General features: G+C 41.9%; 1 protein-coding gene across 1 annotated transcript in view; it reads left to right on the plus strand.

The window, feature by feature from the left end:
- Nucleotides 1–20,516, plus strand: part of sash1a (SAM and SH3 domain containing 1a) — a 370,653-nt gene that overhangs the window by 289,093 nt on the left and 61,044 nt on the right. Inside the window, exons 3-4 of the mRNA XM_042333542.1 lie at nt 17,054–17,104; nt 17,243–17,292. Of these exons, the coding sequence (XP_042189476.1) occupies nt 17,054–17,104; nt 17,243–17,292 (101 nt within the window). The remainder of the gene's footprint in view (nt 1–17,053; nt 17,105–17,242; nt 17,293–20,516) is intronic.

The raw sequence follows: 20,516 nt of genomic DNA on the forward strand, positions 1-20,516 counted from the left end.
AGTGTTTTTTATTCCCCTGTAGTTCTCAGTAGAGCTAGGGATATTTATCTTTGAGATGAATCTCTCAGTCCGTCAAACTCTGCACGACAGCCATATTGTATGTGTTGATTTTGGTAATCTAGCACCCTAGCTTAGACCTTGGGCTTAGGATCCTCTGCAGTCTCTCCAGGGCCTCTCTGCTACTCCCTAGCTGTGCTCCAACTGTAGGCTCACATGATCAGTAAGAAAAAATGTGGATATGAACGAAACTCAGTAGGATCTAACTTGTCACAAAGAGATTCCTTTAGTATCAAACATGAATTCAAATCACATTTCCCCAGTCCCACACCATCACACACACTCACTAACTTCATTGTACACACCTGAACTGAAGTCAGGTCTTGAGTTTGTTTTCCTTAACTAAGGTTACAGATCACAGCTCTCTGGATGATGGCATACAGTATAGGAAAACCACTGTCCTGTCAGCCAGCAGTCACAATCCATGAGCTAGAAGGTGAAGTCCATCTAAGGCACATCTGGATCATTCTTATTCAATACTTAAAGAATATTTAAATGTAGATTGCAGGCTGCATACCAGTTATGGATGGGAGAGATCATGTCAGAGGAGAAAGTTGAAAGAGATCTAGGGGTGTTAGCCAATTCATGTCAAAACAGTGCAAGGAAGCAAAAAACAGCGCCAACAGAATGCCGGGCTAATTTACATAATCAGTCGAGTTCAGATCACTAGAAGTCAGACTGAAACTATGCAGTGCTCTGGTCAGGGCACATGTAGAGTACTGCATACAGTCTGGTCACCGCAACAGAAGGCTATAACGTAACTGCTCAAGTCCTATTCGCAGTGCAAAGGGGAGAAATGAGGATGATCCCCAGTTTTAGAGGAATGAGCAATGACGAATTCTTAGACAAGATCAGGGCTCTTCAGTTTTGAAAAGAGATATCTCAGAGAAGATTTAAGAGAGGTATATAAGATTTTAAATGGGATCAATAGAGTAAACTCAGAACAATACATTTGAATGCACCAAGACAGCAGAACAATAGGTCATTGGTTTAGGGTTGCAAATGGCAATTTCAGGATAGATACCCAGAAGTATTTCTTTACCCATAGGGTAATTAACCACTGGAATTGGTTATCAGGAAGAGTGGTTAAGGCCAGGACAGCTTTATGCTGTGATGAAAGGACAGTAGGGTGAGTATTCTGGAAGGATGAGATCCGATGGGCCAAAGGGTCATCTTCAACCATACCTCTCTTATAAATTTTTTGATTAGCCGGGTGTCTGAAATAAGGGAAAACCCATCATTGTGCTTAAGAGTATCCAAACCAGACTGAGTTTCATGCATGAACTTTCAGTCTGAGTCTCAGGATTTCTGAAGTCATTCTTGTTGAATGTCCAAAAACCTCAGAGAATCAGAGCAATCCCACAGGAGTTGCATATCCCAGCTCATATTTGTTCGGAGATTAAGCTTGTTTTTGGCATCTGAAAAAGTGGAGGAATTCCTCACTTCAAATCAGAACGGGGCTGTAGCCAAAAGAAGTTGAAATGACTTGATCCCACTCTTTTCTGTTCACGGACTTTGCGAGTTTATCTGCAACCACAGGTCTGAGCCTGTGGCTTAGGATCGAGTCCCGTAATTTTATCTTGAACTCTTTACCACAATCTGAAATGTCGCAACTGATTTTTAGTGTATCTGCTGAAATTTTTAATACATTTTAAATTTAAAATTTTTAATACATTTTATAAACATAATAGTGCGGCTGTGTGGGAGTGTGCATGCGTATGTGTGTGCAAGAGAGAGACTGAATTTGGAGTGTCTCCAACTAAATAGGAACATAATGTTGGACCAAAAACCCAAGGTGCTCCAGTCATATTGTCTTGTATTTGTGGGAGGGAACTTTCTTTGCTTTTGTGTACAAATGACTCATACTTCATACCCTGTCATCAGAGAATAGAGGTTGCAGAGCAGGTTTGTCGTTGCCTGCTCCCCATGAGGGCTTTCCAGAAGGTGGAGGAGGGTGGGTCTCTTTGGTGAAATACCCTTTGGTATCAGCTGAAACTTTGCTTCCTTGGAATCCACCTGCTCCATACAACTCGGAAACCATCTTTGTCATTGTACAGAGCGGCCAATATAAGAAATTTACACAAAATCTCTCTATGGTTAATCAGTCTTCCACTTAACACCTTGTTGCAAATTCATCTTCAGGAGCAACTGCCGACCTATGATTTCTAAAGATGTTTGCAACATGCCTGTGGGGATGGTAGGGAGGGAGGGATAGTCTTTAACTTAACCTGCTGTACGTTCTCACCGAAGTCTTGTATGCTCTTCTTTGCTGCAGCGACTTTCATGTTCTTTACTTACAATGAATTTTTAAGCCTGAATTGTAAATCTGGCCACAGGTACCAGACAAACATGTAAACCTCCTAGAGGGTAATGAGAGACAGGGGGTTCTTGTATCGAAGCTAATCCACAGTCACTACACTTCGCAATGAATGAGTGCTTTGAGAAGTCTCAGCGAAGGATTATTGTATGACTTGCCCAAGTCCCTAGTTATCTCTTGAGGGCTGCGAAAAAGCCTTTGGAGATCAAACCCCTGGGAAATGGGGACTAAATTCTGAAGCGATCTGGAAGTCTCACATGAGGCTTGCTAACTTTAGGCTGAATTTCCCTTGTCCAGCATTCATCTGCTTCTATTTACATTGTCGTGCTCTCAGGATTTTGAAGGCTTTCATCACATCCTCTGGAAGTCTCCAGTGACTCGATTTCTCAATCTTCTTAGTAACTTACAACCCTGATTTCTTTAAACATTTTTGTTGTTCTTTTCTGAATTCTTTCCAATGCATCAAGATCCTTCTGAAGCTTGAGTACCCAAAACAATGTTCTAAATGTGGCTGTAGCTGTAAACTGTACAAGGTTATAATTATGTGTTAGACTTGTTACCCAATAACCTCCAGATTGTATCTCAGTACATGATTAACCACTTCATAGTGACTCGCAACTTTCAATGAATGTTCAGCAATTGTATGCCAAAACCTCCTGCTCCGTGATTTGCCCATGGATTCCCATTCATCATTTTTCGTTACTTTCCCTGTTCATATCTTCATTACTTTTACCATTATTGAACTGGAATGATAAATGTGTTCACCTATAAAATACACAGTCACTACGCCTTTACAGTAAATCCTGTGGAGAACTGTGAAATGTCCTTCCAACATGAAAGGCATAGCAAATTCAAGGATCATTATTATTATTAGCCTCACTCCTTGTTCAGCTATTTGTAAAATGACCTAGTGTGTTGATTTCTAACAAGTTTACTTAATAAGTAATTCAAATAGTAACTCATTTCATTAACCAGACATGGATCACATCATCTCTGCTGTTATGATATACTTCTGGTTTCCTTACTAAGGATTCCTGTTAGAAATTGCCACATAATGTATTGGACTCCATTCTTTCTAATAAGTTAAAACTGCTAGAGTTTTACTATGAATTTTATTAGCTTTCAGTAAAATGAGCATCTTTCCAATTGACCTGGTCACACAAACTCATCTATAGTCCTAATTCATGTTTTGCTCCTGTTTTAGAGTTGGAAATGAGCCATATGTCAGCCCTATAATTATGGACCTCTTAAAGCTATTCAGTGACTCCAGTTTGAATCCTCCTTATCTGTAATATAATAATTGTAGCTACGGTACTATTTGTTCATATGCAGACTGAGTGATTATTTTCCCTTCTGAAGTTTATGTTAAACTGTGAAGCAAGGTGAAGTGGATTCATTTTGGAACAACTCTGTGATCTTATCTGGCAGCGATTTTGTGGCAAGCAGGATATTTGTGTTGAGTTTCACTGCTGTTCTGTTTGAGTGGTCGCTGGCTCCCTCATTGACATAAAACCTGTTGAGCATATAATCATCAAAACAACACATCTGAAAGTGCATTCTGTTGTGCTGTGAAGTGCTGTTTTCTTTAGAGTGCTGGAATTCAGCATTCCTGGGGACAGTCATCATTAAGTAGTGTTTACCAATGTTGCTTACAAATGCATGATGCAATGATGGGAATTGGGTCAAAAATATCATCGATTTGCTTGAGGATGACGGAACTATGCTGAGAATGGTCTGCTCGTCATCTGCGTTCTCTTCCTCCTCAAGGAACAACACAGACAGTGTCTCCGACACTATTTTTATGAAGACGAGAATCATTTCAGTCTCAGAAGCATGTCCTGATTTGAGGCTTTAAATGGCGCATTGTTTGCTCTTTGCAAGGTCTGTTTGTGTCTCATTTTCCAGTGCAATAGGCCTGAAGTAGCTGCAGTTTATCTCTGCCAAATGAGATGGGGGTTGCCTCCCATATTTTTGTGCACCTATTCATGCTCTACATCTTTCCCAGAACAAGTAATTAGTGACCGCTGGCTCTCAAAGGGCCCATATCATCTGGGTTTTGTCAGTAAATCAGTCAATTGGATGAAATGCTCAGTGACATGCCGACCTGCTTTGTTCCAGTAGCTTAAATGCCCCAAATGACTGTGCTACAGTTTTATGAGAGAATGGTATGAGGGAGTGGTTCCACAAACAATAACTCTATTGAACTGCAGGTATAAAATATCAGCCTTTTTATATTTAGTATTACCACGGCTTTGGCGATCACATTTGCCGTGAGGAGAATCCCTCTGATTTCCTCAGGGCAGGGCACTGCATCACAAATTTATGAAATACAATATTTTAGTTTAGTGTCACTAAAATGGAGTGAAGTTGTAGGAAATCAATGGAAAGAGCACAGTGCACTTCTCAAGCTTGGCATTGAGGTCTATCTGCCTATCAGTGTTTGGCACGCAAGGGTTGAGGATAAATTTATACCTATAACTTATATTGATGAGCCAAGTTAGTCAGCCATCAGCCGTGTTCCAGATAACTTGGAAACCTGCCTTTAGTTTTGTCAGATGTGTCTTATTGCAGCCAATTTCAGCCCCAGGGACGCCACTTTCACTCTCCCATCCCCCACCCCCATACTTTTATCATTCCATGAACCTCAAAAATTTGATTAAACCCGCTGATATGGCTGATACATGAATGAGAATAATTATAATCCTTGAATTCAATAAAGGCTTTTAACATTGAAATACCTTGACACATTTCATGAGGAATGCCTGTCAAATGTTTGACTGTATTTGTAGGAACACACAGTCATTTTGTACACTGCGAAGTCCCACACTGAGTGACCTATTCTATCCCTCAACAACAACATCAAGCATTTGTATATTTAATCTATATCTCCACTCCAGTTTGATCTCCTGTAGAACAAAAAAATACTGATCTGATCATCCAGGCGATCTTGCATTATTAGCAATGGTAACAAACATCAACGATATTCAATGGAAAAAGAAAAATGATACAGGCATCTATACTGAAGAGTGTACCTGTAGAAAAAAACATTAGATTTATATTTATTCATATTATTTATTTTTAGTAAATGGGACTGACAAACTAACAAACACCTGAAGAAAAATGTTTGTTTCTCCCACAAAACACACTGTCAATTCTGTGAAGCGCTGTGAGATGTCTCGAAGATGTGATAAAGTGCTATATCAAATGCAAGGTTTATTATTAATATAGAAGTTATAGTTAGGAAGCAGGAAAAATGTGCATTTTATGCATTATAAAAGTCACTAAAATACGAGTAAAACGCAACGCGAGCACGTGATGTAGCGCACGGCGCCGGCCCAACATTGTAGAATGTATGACATCGCTGGTAAATGTCTGGAGGACAAATTCAGACGGAGTGTGGATAAGAAGTTCAGAAAGTGGGATTAGGGTAATTGAAATTCCACTGGAGTCTGCAGGCTCCCAGAGGGAATAAGCGTGTTGTGCGTTTCAATCAGATGAACTGCAGGCGATTGTTTTGATTTGTACCCGAACAAAAAAAAGGGAGCACTTTGTGGAAGAATTTGGGTTTCCTGTCTGTAATGTGCTCCTTGCTGGCATGTGGTTGCTCAGGCAGTGCTGGTTCAGCTCAACACATTGAGGAAGAGCGAGCAGCTGCGACCATGAAACCAAATCAGTACATTCAGCATTGTCCATATAAGGGCCGGAAGCAGTTCTGTGATAATCCTTTGTGAAGGCTATTACACCCGGGCTAAATGTTTCAGCCCTGGAATTAATAAAAAAGCAAGAGGAAAATAAAAATATCCAACCAGGCATGCAACAAACTGCACAAAACACTGGAGAGCAAGAAAGCCCTTCAAAGGCCCTTTTCTTTTAGCAAACTGTGTGTTTTACAGAAAATCTATGACTCTGGCAGAGCTTTCTTTAACTAGGTAAAACAAATATTGTAACAGTGCAATATTTTCCAAACGAAATGCGCAACATGTTTTAAAACAGCTTATTTTTACACTATTGATTTGTAACTGGATTTGTAACAAGGTATTCTTCATAGTTTGTTCAGAATTAATTTACAATGTATTCCCAGATATCCAAATTGCTATTAAAACACTTTAGTCCTACATATGTTATGTAATAATAATAATAATACCGGAGGTTCTACACTTTTAGTCATTTCAGTGGAATAAACAATACTTATTGAGATTCCCAGAAATGACAGGGTAAAGGCACTTCTCGATGCCCTGCTGGACCAATCCATGCTGAATTAGCTGGCCTCAACCAATGAACATTTGGCTTCAACATTGGGTTAGGGATGCATAAGTCGACAAAAACAACTTGCATTTATATTGCGTCTATAGTCGGGGTAGCGTCTTAGAGCGCTTGTAAGATGATGATGATGATGTTGTTGTTGTCAGGCAGGGTTCCTGCTCTTGGTTGCCTGCCAGTTTTCCCTTCACTTCAGAGTACTCTCATAAAGTGAAGACAAAATCAGGCTGGACTGTGATAACTATCGATTCCCCCTGGGCGAGTAGTCTGCTGACACAGACTGTCACACATGAATAATGGCTACTTGGGCAGGATACCAGAGGGTACTCGCGGTTCGTGGAACCGCCACACCTCAATGGAGTCTTAATGGCTTCAGAAGAGCAGAGATAATAGAGGAGAAAAATTGGCGTTAAAACATATAAAATTCTGCCTTATTGTTTCTTCAGCAGTAAATGAGCTAAAGCAAATATTGATTGTGCGCAATTGGCTACCGCATTTCACCCACAAAATACACAAGTCAATTCACTTTACAGTATATTCTGTGAAGCACTTTCAGATGTCTCAATGACGTAATAAAGCACTATATCAAATGCAAGGATTATTATTACACAACCTCCATCATTTGTGTACTATTGTGGACATTTCATTGAACCATTTAGGTATTCCCAGCACTAAATATAAACCACCTGTTTAAGCATTCTGTGACGTTAACACTTTGGCTGATTTACATGTCTCCTTGTTTATTTTACATAAATTATAACAGCATTGAGACAGTTAAGCGGAAGCCCTCATATTTTCCAGCTTTGGCACCTTCCAGCTTTCTGAAGTGTTTGTTTCGACAAACACTAGTCGATTATCTGGAGCACACTTTCCACAAATCCCTCATATGTGTGGATAAATAGGCCGCAAGGCATTCAGTGGCATTGCTAAATTGTTTTGCTTTGTTGGGTAGTGGAACGTGCTGAGCTCTGCAATAGGCATGATACTATAAAAGGGACATAGGGTTGGGCTAAAATAACCATTTTTGTAGCTTAAACTAACCTGAGGACTTTGCTGGGCTCCCTCGGCACTTTCAAGAAGTTGTTCCCAAAAGGAAGTTAAGTGGAACCTGTGTACCTTCCAAGGCTCAGATAAGCTTCTGTACAGTTGTGGAAGGATGAATGCCACAGTGGCCTATCCTTTCTACTCTTGCACAAGGGGAAGAAGGCAGGGAGCGAGGGAGGTGTCTACATTTTCCTGTGGTGATTCAGCTCCAGCATCATTGTTCAGAGAAAGGCTTACAGCAACGCTCCAGCTTTCCTTTTCAAATTTCTTTATTTAAAAAGCTTTAAAAGTTGTGTTTTCTTGAAAAATTCTGAACATATCTTTTATTGCTGTACATTATTTGCATTACTCGAGTTTAATACTAACAATAACATCCAAGAATGGACCCTAGCATCCCTTAACTTTTTTATGCAGATGTTTACAAAGCAATATCTGTGTACCGGCTCCAGAAAGGAATTATGGAGTCGTGTGTAGAAAATAGAAACCACATGTTGTCAAATGGTATCCACTACAACATTGAATAATCTCCCGTCATTGACACTTGCTGCCTTGCTAGACTTATTATGTATAATCAAAACTCAAAATACTGCAGATGCTGGAAATCTGAAACAAAAACAGAAGTGCCTGGGAACACTTCAACTCTCCCTCCCACTCGCACTCTGACCTCTCCATCAATGGTCTCCTACGCTGTTCCAATGAGCCACAGCGCAAGCTCGAGTAACAGCACCTCATTTATCTGCTAGGAACCTTACAGCCCTCTGGCCTCAATATTGATTTTGACCTGCTGAATATATATAATGATCATTATGATGGTTATTATATATATTTGATTTAGGGCTTATCACATAGTGAAGACATCCCAAAGCATTTCAGAGGATTTTTGTGTAAAGTGTAGTCACTGGCTGAAAGTGTAGGCTGAATATGGCATCCAGTTTGTGTACAGCAATGTCCCACAAACATCCATGAAGTGAGTGAACAATTTTATGTGGGGGATTGTTGCCCAGGACCCCAGGAGAAATTCCCTTCTCTTTTTACAACAGAACTAAAGCAACTACAACTTACAATAGCAACATTTTCATTTACATAGCGCCCTTCACGTGGGGTAGCGTCCAGCAGCAGGTGATGCATCGTGCATGTCACCGATTTCTGAGACCTGCACAGTCAGGTCGAGAAAGGTATTGAGGGACGCAAGGAGAGAATGATTATTAGGTAACTTCATGCTACTTTGATTACTCTTCAGGCCCACGTACTTGCGTGTATGAAACATGGTGGTGACTGGTCGTCTTGTACAACTTGGAAGCCAGCTATCAGCCACCCAGGCCATAGTCACACTTTGCCCATTGTGTGTTACTGTAGCAGAATTGTTTCCTGATTCCTATCTAAAATGCCATCTAGTTCCCATGAAGTAGCCAAACAACAAATAAAATGCCCTAAATGTTTCATTTCTAGCGAGAGAAGTAATGAGTATTTGTGTGTAAAATATACAAACAAATCGTGAACGTTTGCGTAAGTCTGGTTTGTGACGTCCTCTCGATGTGAAAGGCACTTTACAAATGTAATTTTGTTGTGGTTGTTTGTGCTATTGCGCAGTGAGTAATATAGGGACAGTTAGGAAGTTGCAGTTTGAGAGACTTGGATCTGCACCACTAGGTACTCATTTATTGCCAAACAATACCTGCAGGGATGGCAGTCAAGCATTACCTTGTGCAGTGACTGCCTGCTGAACCGTGTCCCTGGAACTTCTTGTCATCTATTTAATGTATGTTTCAGCATGGTGCACCCTATGATGTTTGGATTGCTCCAAATAGCTGCTCTCTCTTCCTCACGCTCTCTTGAGGATACTGCCAGTTCAGTCTCACTCTATGGTATACTTTTGTATTCACTGGAAACCAGGCTGAGATTGTTCAAATGAATGCTACACATCTCTGCAGAATGAGGAGATCTGGGCTGCAGTTGAACCCAGGATCCAGAGGTCAGTCAGCTATGACTACCGGGTACTTTTGGGGATTTGATACAATAGTCTAGGCTGCCACTTCAGTGCACCCTCTGGGAGAACACTGCATTGTCAGAAATGCCAAGCTTCAGATGAGACCTTAAACCGAGGTCCCACCTGCCAGTTCTTGAGGGGATATTAAAGATCTCATTGTGCTACTAGGCAAGCAAAAGTACTTTCTTCCAGTGTCCTGCCCCCAAATCTTCCACATTAATTTGTCGGTTGTTATATGTGGAATATGGGTGCCCTGTTTGCCTACAAAAACAGTCACTACACCTGAAAGTAATTTCTATAAAGTGCATTTGGACATCATAAGGTGCAATACAAAAAACTAATTTCTTTTTATCTTTCTACCTAACTCAAAACCTGAAAATTCCACCCAATCCTAATGTATGATATCCAGATGAATCAAATCACCAGCTCATTGGTTTATGTTTAAACCCTACTGCAAAAGTTTTATTGATGTTCAGCATCTTACTTACAGGCACATTTTATGCTTGCCCAGGCTTGAGTGACCCTTAGTGGTCCCTGAAAATGGGAAAAATTCTCTCTCTACACATATGTCTTTAATAATGTCACACATTTGGGGATTTTCCACAGGCTGATGTGAAATTCCCTAAATGCAAGTCTTCACCAATGTGGAAATGTCAAAGTAGTCAAAAGTGCTGAGAGAAAGGAATGTTAGTTCCACTTTTTAGAGACATTTCATCTTGATTATCAGAAAAAAAAGGCCCTGGGGGGAACTAATGCTGTTGATTGGTTCAGTATTTCATTCAAATGCAGCAGTGCCGGTTTATCACTGCAGGACTTTTTCGTTGATTAGATTTATAAATGTGCAAAATGTTAATTGATGATGAATTTATCAGTTATAGGAATGGGAGCAAATGGAAACAGGTGGCCATTCAGCCGGTTTCATTAGTTTTCAATCTTGGCTTATCATTAAATTCCCTCCCTGTTTTTTCACCATAGCTGCTTATATCTGTACCTTCCTGGACCCATCCCTGCTCTCAAACTACCGCCCCATCTCCAGCCTCCCTTTCCTTTCCAAGGTCCTGGAATGAGTTGTTGCTTCCCAGTTTCGCTGTTTCCCCTCATGCCACTCCCTTCACGAATCCCTCCTATTGGGTTTCTGTACCGTCCACAGCACAGAAACAGACCCGATCAAAGTGACAAATGATATTCTGTCCATCTGCGACCAGGGCTTCCTCTGCCTCCTCGTCCTCCTTGACCTCTCTGCTGCCTTTGACACCGTCGACCACTCTATCCTCACCTCAACTTCATGGTTCTGTCCTTGACTGGTTCAGATCGTATCTCTCACACCATCTCTACTTCATCTCCACAAACGGTTTCCCCTCTAGCCCCCACATTGTCTCGTGCGGTGTTCCTCAGGCCTCTCTCCTTAGGCCCCTCCTCTTCAATACCTATATGCTCCCTCTTGGTGACATTATCGTCAGACATGGGGTCAACTTCCACATGTATGCGAATGACACCCAACTCTACCTCTCTGTCTCCACACTTCACTCCAGGACCACTGCTGTCCTGACAGAATGTCTGTCAGACATCAAGCCCTGGATGAGAGCCTTCCTGACTCTCCCGTCAGCACCTCCACACCTCAGCATCAACTTCCAAGAATGCATACTCCGCCTCACTGAGCCAGTCCAGAACCTTGGAGTCTTGTTTGACCCTCAACTATACTTTCTAATCCACATCCCAGCCATGACACGCTCTGCCTTCCTCCACCTGCGCAACATTGCCTGGCTCCACCACTGTCTCACACATCAGGCTGACGAAACCCTCATACACGCATTCATAGCACCCAGGCTTGACTATGCAAACTCCCCGCTTGTCAGCCTCCCCAACTCTTCCCCCCCATAAGGTACAGATCATCCAGAACTCCGCAGCCTGTGCTCTCCTGAACCAGGCTCTGTGATTCTATCACCCCCAACCTCACCCGACTCCTCTGGCTTCCCATCACACAGAGGATACAGTTCAAGATCCTGGTCCTCACCTCCAAAGCTCTCCATGGCCTCGCTCCCCCCTACCTCAGTGACCTCCTAACCCCCTACCACCTGCCCACTCTCTCCGCTCAGCGGGCTCCAGCCTGCTTCATGTCCCCCACCTTGCCTGCCCCACCATTGCCGGACGAGCCTTCAGCCACTATGCCCCCACCCTCTGGAACTCCATCCCACAGTCCCTCTGTGTCAGCCCCTCCCTTGCCTCCTTCAAGACCCATCTCAAGACCCTCCTCTTTGACCGTGCCTTTGATTACCCTCCTTCCCTCTACCCTCTACTCTCCCCGATCCCAAACCCCAGTTCGGGTCCAACACACTGACTGGCCAGCACCTTGGGATGTCTTCCAATGTGGAAGATGCTATGCAAATGTAATTTTGTTGCTGTACCACACAAGTATCTGTCTGTCTACCTTCTAAACATTTCTATTCATTCCGTGTGAACAGCTTTCTGGGGAAAAGCATTCCACAACTCCGAGTGTGAAGAAACAGTTCCTGACCTCAGTTCTAACCGTCTTGGCTTATGATTGGAAAAATGCAATGACTTGTTTCAGGAACCTTTAGAAAAGGTCAGAAATAAACATCCAACAAACAGTGCAACAAAAGCACAATTTACTCAGCTGTTCCATTGAAGTGAATAGTCTCTTTAGATTGCCTTGTTATAACATGCCTTCTGGCCATCTCACAAATAATATGTTATAGCACGAGCAAACTCTCAACAAATACTTAAAATAGTGTCACTCCTCCTAGCTAGTTGCTGGGTTGCTTTAAAAAGGCACTGTCTTGCTTGGAAGTATTTGCAAAACGCTTTCTGTCTGTCTGGCAAAGCACCAAGATGGCACGATATGGTTTACATCAAAACATGCTCTTGAGTTTCAGAAGCCTCATCCTATTGTTTGCTGTCTGATATGAGCAGAATACTGTGATGCATGACTGCTCACCTCTCTCGGTTCTTTCAGCAACAAGCACAGACCCGCAAATTTGTACAGCCTCACAATTTGGTTGGTGTGTTTGCCTACAAAATATACAGTCACAGAATTTCACAGTTAAACCTGTGAAGAGTGTTCTGAGCTGTCCTCCTGACATGAAAGGCGTTTTACCAAATGCAAAAAATATGTATTATTAATAATTCAAAGGCTACAAAGAATTCTTATGTGAACATAAGTCAATTTTAAGGTGAAATGCATCCAGTTGCATTGCTCCTAAATGACTACTTCACAAGACATGATTTCATTTTTGTTTTTGAAATGTTATTTTCACAAAGCTGAATGTTGGTTATTTAAATTCTGGTTGATCGTTTCTTAGACAGGGCAGGGGAAGAGGAGAGGTGAAAAATTAACCAGATCAGATGTTAAAACTAAAAACAAAACTTCTAATGTTATCACTTTAATTTAGCTGTATTTTTGCAATTAAACTATTTTCTAAGGTTATTTTCAGAAAGTTATGTTGTTCACATTAACCCGTGTTACCTTTATTGCTGTAGATTTATGGGTGATCAGTAGCTTTAAAGATAGTCACATATTAAAATTGACACTTATTTCATGCCGAGATGAATTAAATCCACATGGTGAATGAATCTGCTTGAAAAGAGAAGATTGAGAGGCGACATGATTGCTGTCTTTAAGATTCTAAAGAGGAAAGACAATATAGACCATGACAGGCTGTTTCAACTTGTCCAGAATAGTAAAACCAGAGGACACGGCCTGCGATTGAAGGGGGGTGAATTCAGAACAAATCTACACAAACACTATTTTAGTGAGAGAATGGTGAACCTGTGGAACAGGCTCCCTGGTGTGACGGTTGAAGCAGGAAGTGTCGATTCTTTCAAACACAAACTAGATAGTTTTCTTTTAGGAAATAACATTATAGGATATAGTACATAGGTAGTTTGGGACATATGTGAATGCGACCACCAGGAAGGTGGAAGGCGAACTAGATGGACCTTGGTCTTTTTTCATCTAGCATTTCTCACGTTCTTATGTTCTTATCTGCATATTACTTGTGACCAAATCAAATAGATGAGATCACACACATCTAAGCGCTTTGCAGAATTACCCACAAATTGATCCTGGGTTGAAAAGATATTGCGATAAATGCAACCTTCATATTGTTATTGTTAACATCCTTACGTCAATGCACCCTTTATCAGAATAAAATTCCAGTCTGCTGTATAATGGTGCATGATCACTCGTCAGTGTTTCAGCATTCACGGTGCGTGTGCACAGAAAGTGCTCCATCAGCACTTTAAAAAAGCCATGCTGTGCAGGAAGTGATGTCAACAATAACCAAATCAGGGTACTAATTAAATGTTAATTAATTGAACCCAATAAGTTTGCTTTTCATTTGATTTAAAAACGGCAATTTCGGCACAAAGTATATCCTTCCCCAGAGGGTAATTCACAATTGGAACAGGTTACCAGGAAGGATGGTTGGAGGCAGGATGCTGGATTAATTTACAAAAAACTGTTTTATGCTGTGACGGTTTAGGAAGGGTATTTTGGAGGGATGCAATCAAATGAGGCAAAGGCCTTTTTTTTAATATTCCAAACAATCTTGTGATCATGAGTGATCTTGTGAATGTAAAATGGGGAAGTTGTCTGAACCACATCCTTTTCAAGCCTGTCTTAAGTTTAACGTAAAATCTGTGCTCTGGCAGAAATGTTCCCTTCGCATTATTTTATCTTAATTCGTGCTCAACAATAACTTACATTTATTTTATAATAATGCCCTTGATGCAGAGCAGCATCTCGGAATGCTCACTTCAGAAGCTCCATAGAAAGACCTCAACTTTAAAATGTAATGGTGATAAAGCATGAGATGGAGAGCGTGCAAAGTTCTACAAGTGCTCATTTCTGCTGGTCAAGTCATACAGTAAGAGTGCCAAAGATAGGAAAGCTAGATAACAAAACCTGGGCATGATGCAGTCGGAAATCCAGTCAAGCCCTTTTCTCAAACCTCTCTGGCACAAAAGCAATTGTGGGACAAAAATGGGCTAATGTGCCAAACAGCCCAGCAGCTCTCCAATTACAATACCACCACTGAACCCAAAGCAGCAGCTTCCAACTGCAGCTATCAGTGGCAAAATCATCCTAGCCTCCAGATCTGGGCAGGGCTGCTGATCTGAGACTCGTCTGAACATGGACTAATTGACCATGGACAACTGTTAGCTGAGCTGTAGATGCTCAATGATCATTTCATAGGTGTTGTTACAACAACAACTTGGATTTATATAGCGCCCTCCACGCCGGATGGCCTTTCAGAGCACTTTACCGTAATGGATCCCGGGACCGAGCCAGGGGGGTGACCAAAGGCGCGGTCGAAAAGAAAGGTCTTCAGCAGAGACCTGAAAATGGAAGGGAGGGAGCGAGACGAAGGGAGTGAGGAAGGCAGTTCCAGAGCCTCGGGGCATAGTGGCTGAAGGTACGGCCGCCGAGGGTGGAGCGGAGGACTTGGGGGATGAGGAGGAGGCCAGACCCGGAGGAACGAAGGCAACGGGTACTGTTTTGTTAATAACATCCAGAAATATCTGTGTTGGAGATTGATTCCTTTATTTCAAATAAAATACATCATGACCATTTAAATAACAACACACAGAACGTATGAGTGATAGGTTGTAACATAATACTTGGTAAAGTGCATCTGGCAGCAGATTCTATCCATGGTGGTTCTGCCAGTTAGTCAAAGATTGATGTGTGAATTGGTTCCCTTAAGAGGGCTCAGGATGAATGCTCACTGCCTTGGAATCACTTGCAATCTGAGGCATAAGAAGTGATTACAAGTCGTTGGCCTCGTACATTTGTCATGATGAGGAGATAGTCCTGGCACAATGGACTGAATCTGCACCATTGTAGATGTGATGCATATGCAGCGCTGCTGATAAAATATAATTTTACAGCCAAACAAAAAATAAGAGGCATGTGGGACTGGCAGACTGCTACATTATCAGAATCCCAATTAGTAACCATGCGGTCTTCTCCTTTAAACTTTTAGCAAATAAGACCTATTTTCATAATAGAGCAGTGATTGGGATCCAGGGAATACTTCAAACCTTTCAGCGGGGATTGTTCTCTCTACTGATGGGATCTGCAGTTCCTTCAGGAATTTGCTTTCCATCCAGCACTTACCAGGAGGAAAGAGGTACAATGCAATACAAAATTACATTTGTGTAGCTCCTGTTATGTCCAATGTCCGAAGGCGCTGGACTGTCAGGGATTTAGACCTGAACGGGTGGGGCCGGGCCGGGGGAGACTTGGAATCAGGGAGGGTGCAGGGTAGGAGGGTGGCAGAAGGCACCCTCTGAATCTGAAGCCAAAGGTGCCTGAGCGTGTTTGTGTGCGTGTGTGTGTATACCCACATATTGTTGCTTTTGCAGTAATCTCTAGTCTCTACTTCCGGGGAGGAGAGAAGAAGATATTGGAAATGATCCAGTGGTAGGAGAGGATGTCTATTTCATCCTCCCCACTGATAATCTTCTCCAATTACAACCATTCCAGGGCCCTAGAGGTTTATGACTTGGGTTGGCTATTTGGGGAGTGTGGGCCTCTTTTGTCACCGAATATTCGGTGGGGAACTTCCAGGGTACTGGATTTGAACATGCTCAAAACACCTACTGTCCACATGGAGAGAGAATAAAGTGATGGGGAACAAATCAAACTAAACACACAAAGAAGATTAAAGCCAGACAACCTTGAGTGAAGACCAGGGTTCTAACAAGCCTTTGTTTAGAACATGAAAATTGCAGCTTCTCACCTGATATCACCTCAATGATATCAAGGAAGCTGCACACACTCATGGCCCACAGCCAGAAACAACAACTACTACTACTTGCATTCACGCAGGGTGGTGTCTCGAAACAAACTGGCAGCTAATGATGCTGGAAGCGGCCATTGCTCTACTGCCTCTTGAAATGACAAGCGGTGCATCCAGAGATTGAGTTACTCTCTCATTTAAGTTAATAAGCCCCAATTGTTCAATTTATGTAGGTTGAGACTTTCCATGTTGGGAGTCCAGGACACTTATGCCACAGCCCCCAGGAGTGTTCCGGTCTGGAAGGTGTGCTCTTAAGTTCCAGTTGTTTTTTGTGAAATTAGAATATCCAATAGATAAACCATGGAGACAGATTCAGACCCTGCTCAGGTACATCCCTTTAGGTTTGTGACAATAAAATCCTGACTGTTTCTGAGTGGTGAGAGATTCAGTCTGTGTAATAAAGCTCTCGGTCCAGGTTTGCTTCCAGTACGAGTTTCTGACAAGCACAGCCGCTCGCTCCAGTTTGTTTGTTGCTCTGTACTTTCCTCTGGCACTGATATTTTTGGAATGAAAACTGCCACGTTTTACACTCTCTCACAAAGACCTCATCTGTTTTCATTTTAGGAAAAGCCTGACACCAGTCCAACGTCCTTACAGCTGCGATCCCAGATTGAAGTGAGTAAACGCAGCCTTTATTGTGTTTTATTTCACTTGGTGACTCTCCAAGATCACGTGAATTTACTAAACTCACTGTCTGATTTCAAAAGCNTTTTTTTTAACACACCAGTTAATAACTCTGAACTTGTTTCACAGGAATCACTTGGCCTGGGGAGTGCACTGTCAACGCCAGAGTCTGAGAGAAAGTAAGTTGGATTTACAGTCCAGTCTAGTTAGTCACCTGCTCGTAAATAAATGTTCTTCATGTGCTGCTGCGAGGCAAAGATCTTACTTTTTATAGTGGAGTTTTGTCAGTGCCTGGCTTGTGTTCCCCTCTCTCACTTTCGCCTGCTCTTTGCCATTTTGTCTCTGACAGTCACATAGCCAAGATTGTGTCAGAGACACCCATATGTTAACAATGTGAGTAACCAGTCAAAGTGCTTCAATGCCACAAGCCTGGCTCAGTTGGTAGCACCTCTCGTCTCCGAGTCAGAAGGTTGTGAGTTCAAGCCAAGTGTCGGGACTTTGAACTCATATTCTAAATTGACACTCCAATACAGTATTGGGGGTATATGTATCATTGAAGATGCAAGAATATACTGAGTTTGCACCTGCCTGTTCATGCAGATGTTAAAGATCTCACAGCAATACTCAAAAAGAGAAGGGAATTTCTCCCAGTGTCCTGGCCAACAATTCCCCAAATAAAATTGGTCATTCACTCCATGGCTGTTTGTGGGACCTTGCTGTATGGTAATTGGTTGCTACACTTGCCTACAAAACGGACAGTCACTAACTTTACAGTATAAACACAGAAGTTGCTGGGAGCACACAGCAGATCAGGTAGCATCCATGGAGAGAGGAAAATGAGTTAATGTTTCAGGTCTATGACCTTTAGGCAGAACTTTCATCAGTACTTTACCTTTAACTTTACAGTATATCCTGTTAGGCACTTTGAGACCTCATCCCAATGTGAACGGCACTATATAAAATGTAAGGATTATTATTAAATTGTTATTACTATTAAATGCACCTTATGCTGGTAAAACGTGTGCTTTCTTCGTGCTACAAACCACTCATTCTTACCAATGGAATGGTCAGGCACATTTGAACCGCTCACCAACTTGAAGGAGAAAAACCTCCTGTCGTAAGAAAACCTAGCCAACAGCAGCCCCCACTTCTCACCTCTCCCGCTGCTCTGTCCCTGTGGCTGGAGTTACTGGGACTGGCTCCTCTTTACATTGTTTCAAAAGGAGATGGAAACAGTGGCTTTGCAAAACTAAATTGGTTCATGCACCAACACGTATTGGGAATGCACTGAATTCTAATTCTGTTTTTTCAGAATGATTCAAAGAGTCAAGAGTGAACAGGGGTACCTTTGAAGGCTTTTTGATGGGCAGGAGTGTGAGACTGCCAGCAAACTTGTTAATTCCCCACAGCCTCGATCACCGTTAGAGCTCCACGATTGGTTGTGTTTTTTAAACAAACTGAAACATATAACGGGTGAAAGAGTGGGATTAGGCTGAACGTTCAGCTGGGAAAAGGTTTTAAACGTACGTCAAAAACATTGACTTCTGTTGAGACACTAAACCAAGCTCTTGTTTGACTGTTCAAGTGGATACTAAAGATCCCATGGCACTATTTAAAAAGAGAAGGGAGCTTTTCCTCATGACTTGGCCAATAGTCCCCCAAATAAATTTGGTCACTCACTTCATGGCTGTTTATAAGACACTGCGGTGGGAAATATTGGTTGCTGCGTTTGCCTATAAATACACAATCACTACAATTTACACTATGGAGTCCTGTAGCTCAGTGGTTAGCACAATCGCTTTGCAAGCGAGAGACCTAGGTTTGACTCTGGGGCATTGGAAACATTGGATAACTTCTCTGAGGGTAATAATTCCTTCAAAAAATAATAATAAATTGATCACCTAATCCACAATTGTTTCTTCATTAGTAAATTAGCAAAAACAAATATTGACTGTTTGTGGGACACTGCTGTCCGCAATTGGCTGCTGTGTTTCGCCCACAAAATATGATTATTATTATTTTTCAGCAACAGATTCATTCCTAAGTTAGGAACATAATTAATCAAGAACAGGAGGAGGACATTGACTCTGTTCCACTAGTTTGTTAGATCACAAGATTGGTTTGGATGAAGAAGGCCCATCCGATCTCATCCTTTCAGAACACCCACCCTATGTTTCCCCCAAAATATAGTGTCAATTCACTTTACAGTATATTCTGCGAATCACTTTGAGACATCTTGAAGACATGATAAGGCCCTATATCAAATGCAAGGATTAATATTATTATTAAAATCCTGTGAAGTGCTTTGAGACAACAACAACTTGCATTTATATCGTGGCCTTAGCGTCTCGGAGCACTTACATGACGTGATAAGTTGCTGTAGCAAATGCAAGGATGATTATAATTATGGTGGTAGATCAGAATGAATATAAAATATTTCATAAACAAGAACAGAGAATGTAAAAATGCCAGCTCTGGTATCACATGGTGGGAGGACATATAATAACAACTTACAATCATATAGCTTCCTTCACGCAGGATAGGGTCGGAGAATGCTGCAAAATTCATCTTGTCATGACTTGCTTCCCCATGGGCCCCTCTCTGAAGGGACTAAACAGAGTTGCAATACTTCACCTAAGGTAGAATAAGACAAACCATTATCCATCCAAATTCCTAGTAACTTAGACTCAGAATGAGCCTGCCTCTGAGAGGTTACCTGATCCTGTATTCGGAAATACAGACACACTCCCCCACCCCCAAACTCCCCCCCGCCCACACACACACACACACACAGATGCACACATAGGAAAAATCAGAAATGCATTCTGTATGAGTGATACCACGAATCATTGGACACATTAAGAGCACTTTTATAAATTCATGCATATTTATAAACTTTTGATACTTGCACTTTTCTCTATAAAAGTCATAGTGAATTATTTGAAAAAAATCTTGTTAAACACAGGATGGGCACTAGATGGCAACACTAACAGACTGGTTTCCACAGAAACTGCTTTTTAAAGTCCACGGATTACACACACCAAGTTGTATTGCAGTTCGACTGGTCATCAAGCCATATGGGTGTCAAACATACGGGCCGGTGGCGGCCCATGGGGTGACATTTGGTGGTCCACCCCACTAGCCACAAGCACAACACCGAGAAACTAGTCAGGACATCTCGGCTTCAGCCCACCTGTGCGACTGAACTGTACAGGATCGGAATGATCTAGTGATCCACTTTTTTACGTCTCAATTGAGCTTGTGCTTTGCAACTAACCGGGCAACTGAGTTCCTATCTGCTGCTTCAGTTGGGTATTATCGATCCCATGGCACTATTTAAAAAGAAAAGTTACCTGGTCAACAATTCTCCAGGTAAATAATAGTTATTCGCTTCATTGCCTGT

The sequence above is a fragment of the Callorhinchus milii genome, unplaced genomic scaffold, assembly GCF_018977255.1.
Source record: "Callorhinchus milii isolate IMCB2004 unplaced genomic scaffold, IMCB_Cmil_1.0 Scaffold3, whole genome shotgun sequence".
Classification (NCBI taxonomy): Eukaryota; Metazoa; Chordata; class Chondrichthyes; order Chimaeriformes; family Callorhinchidae; genus Callorhinchus; species Callorhinchus milii.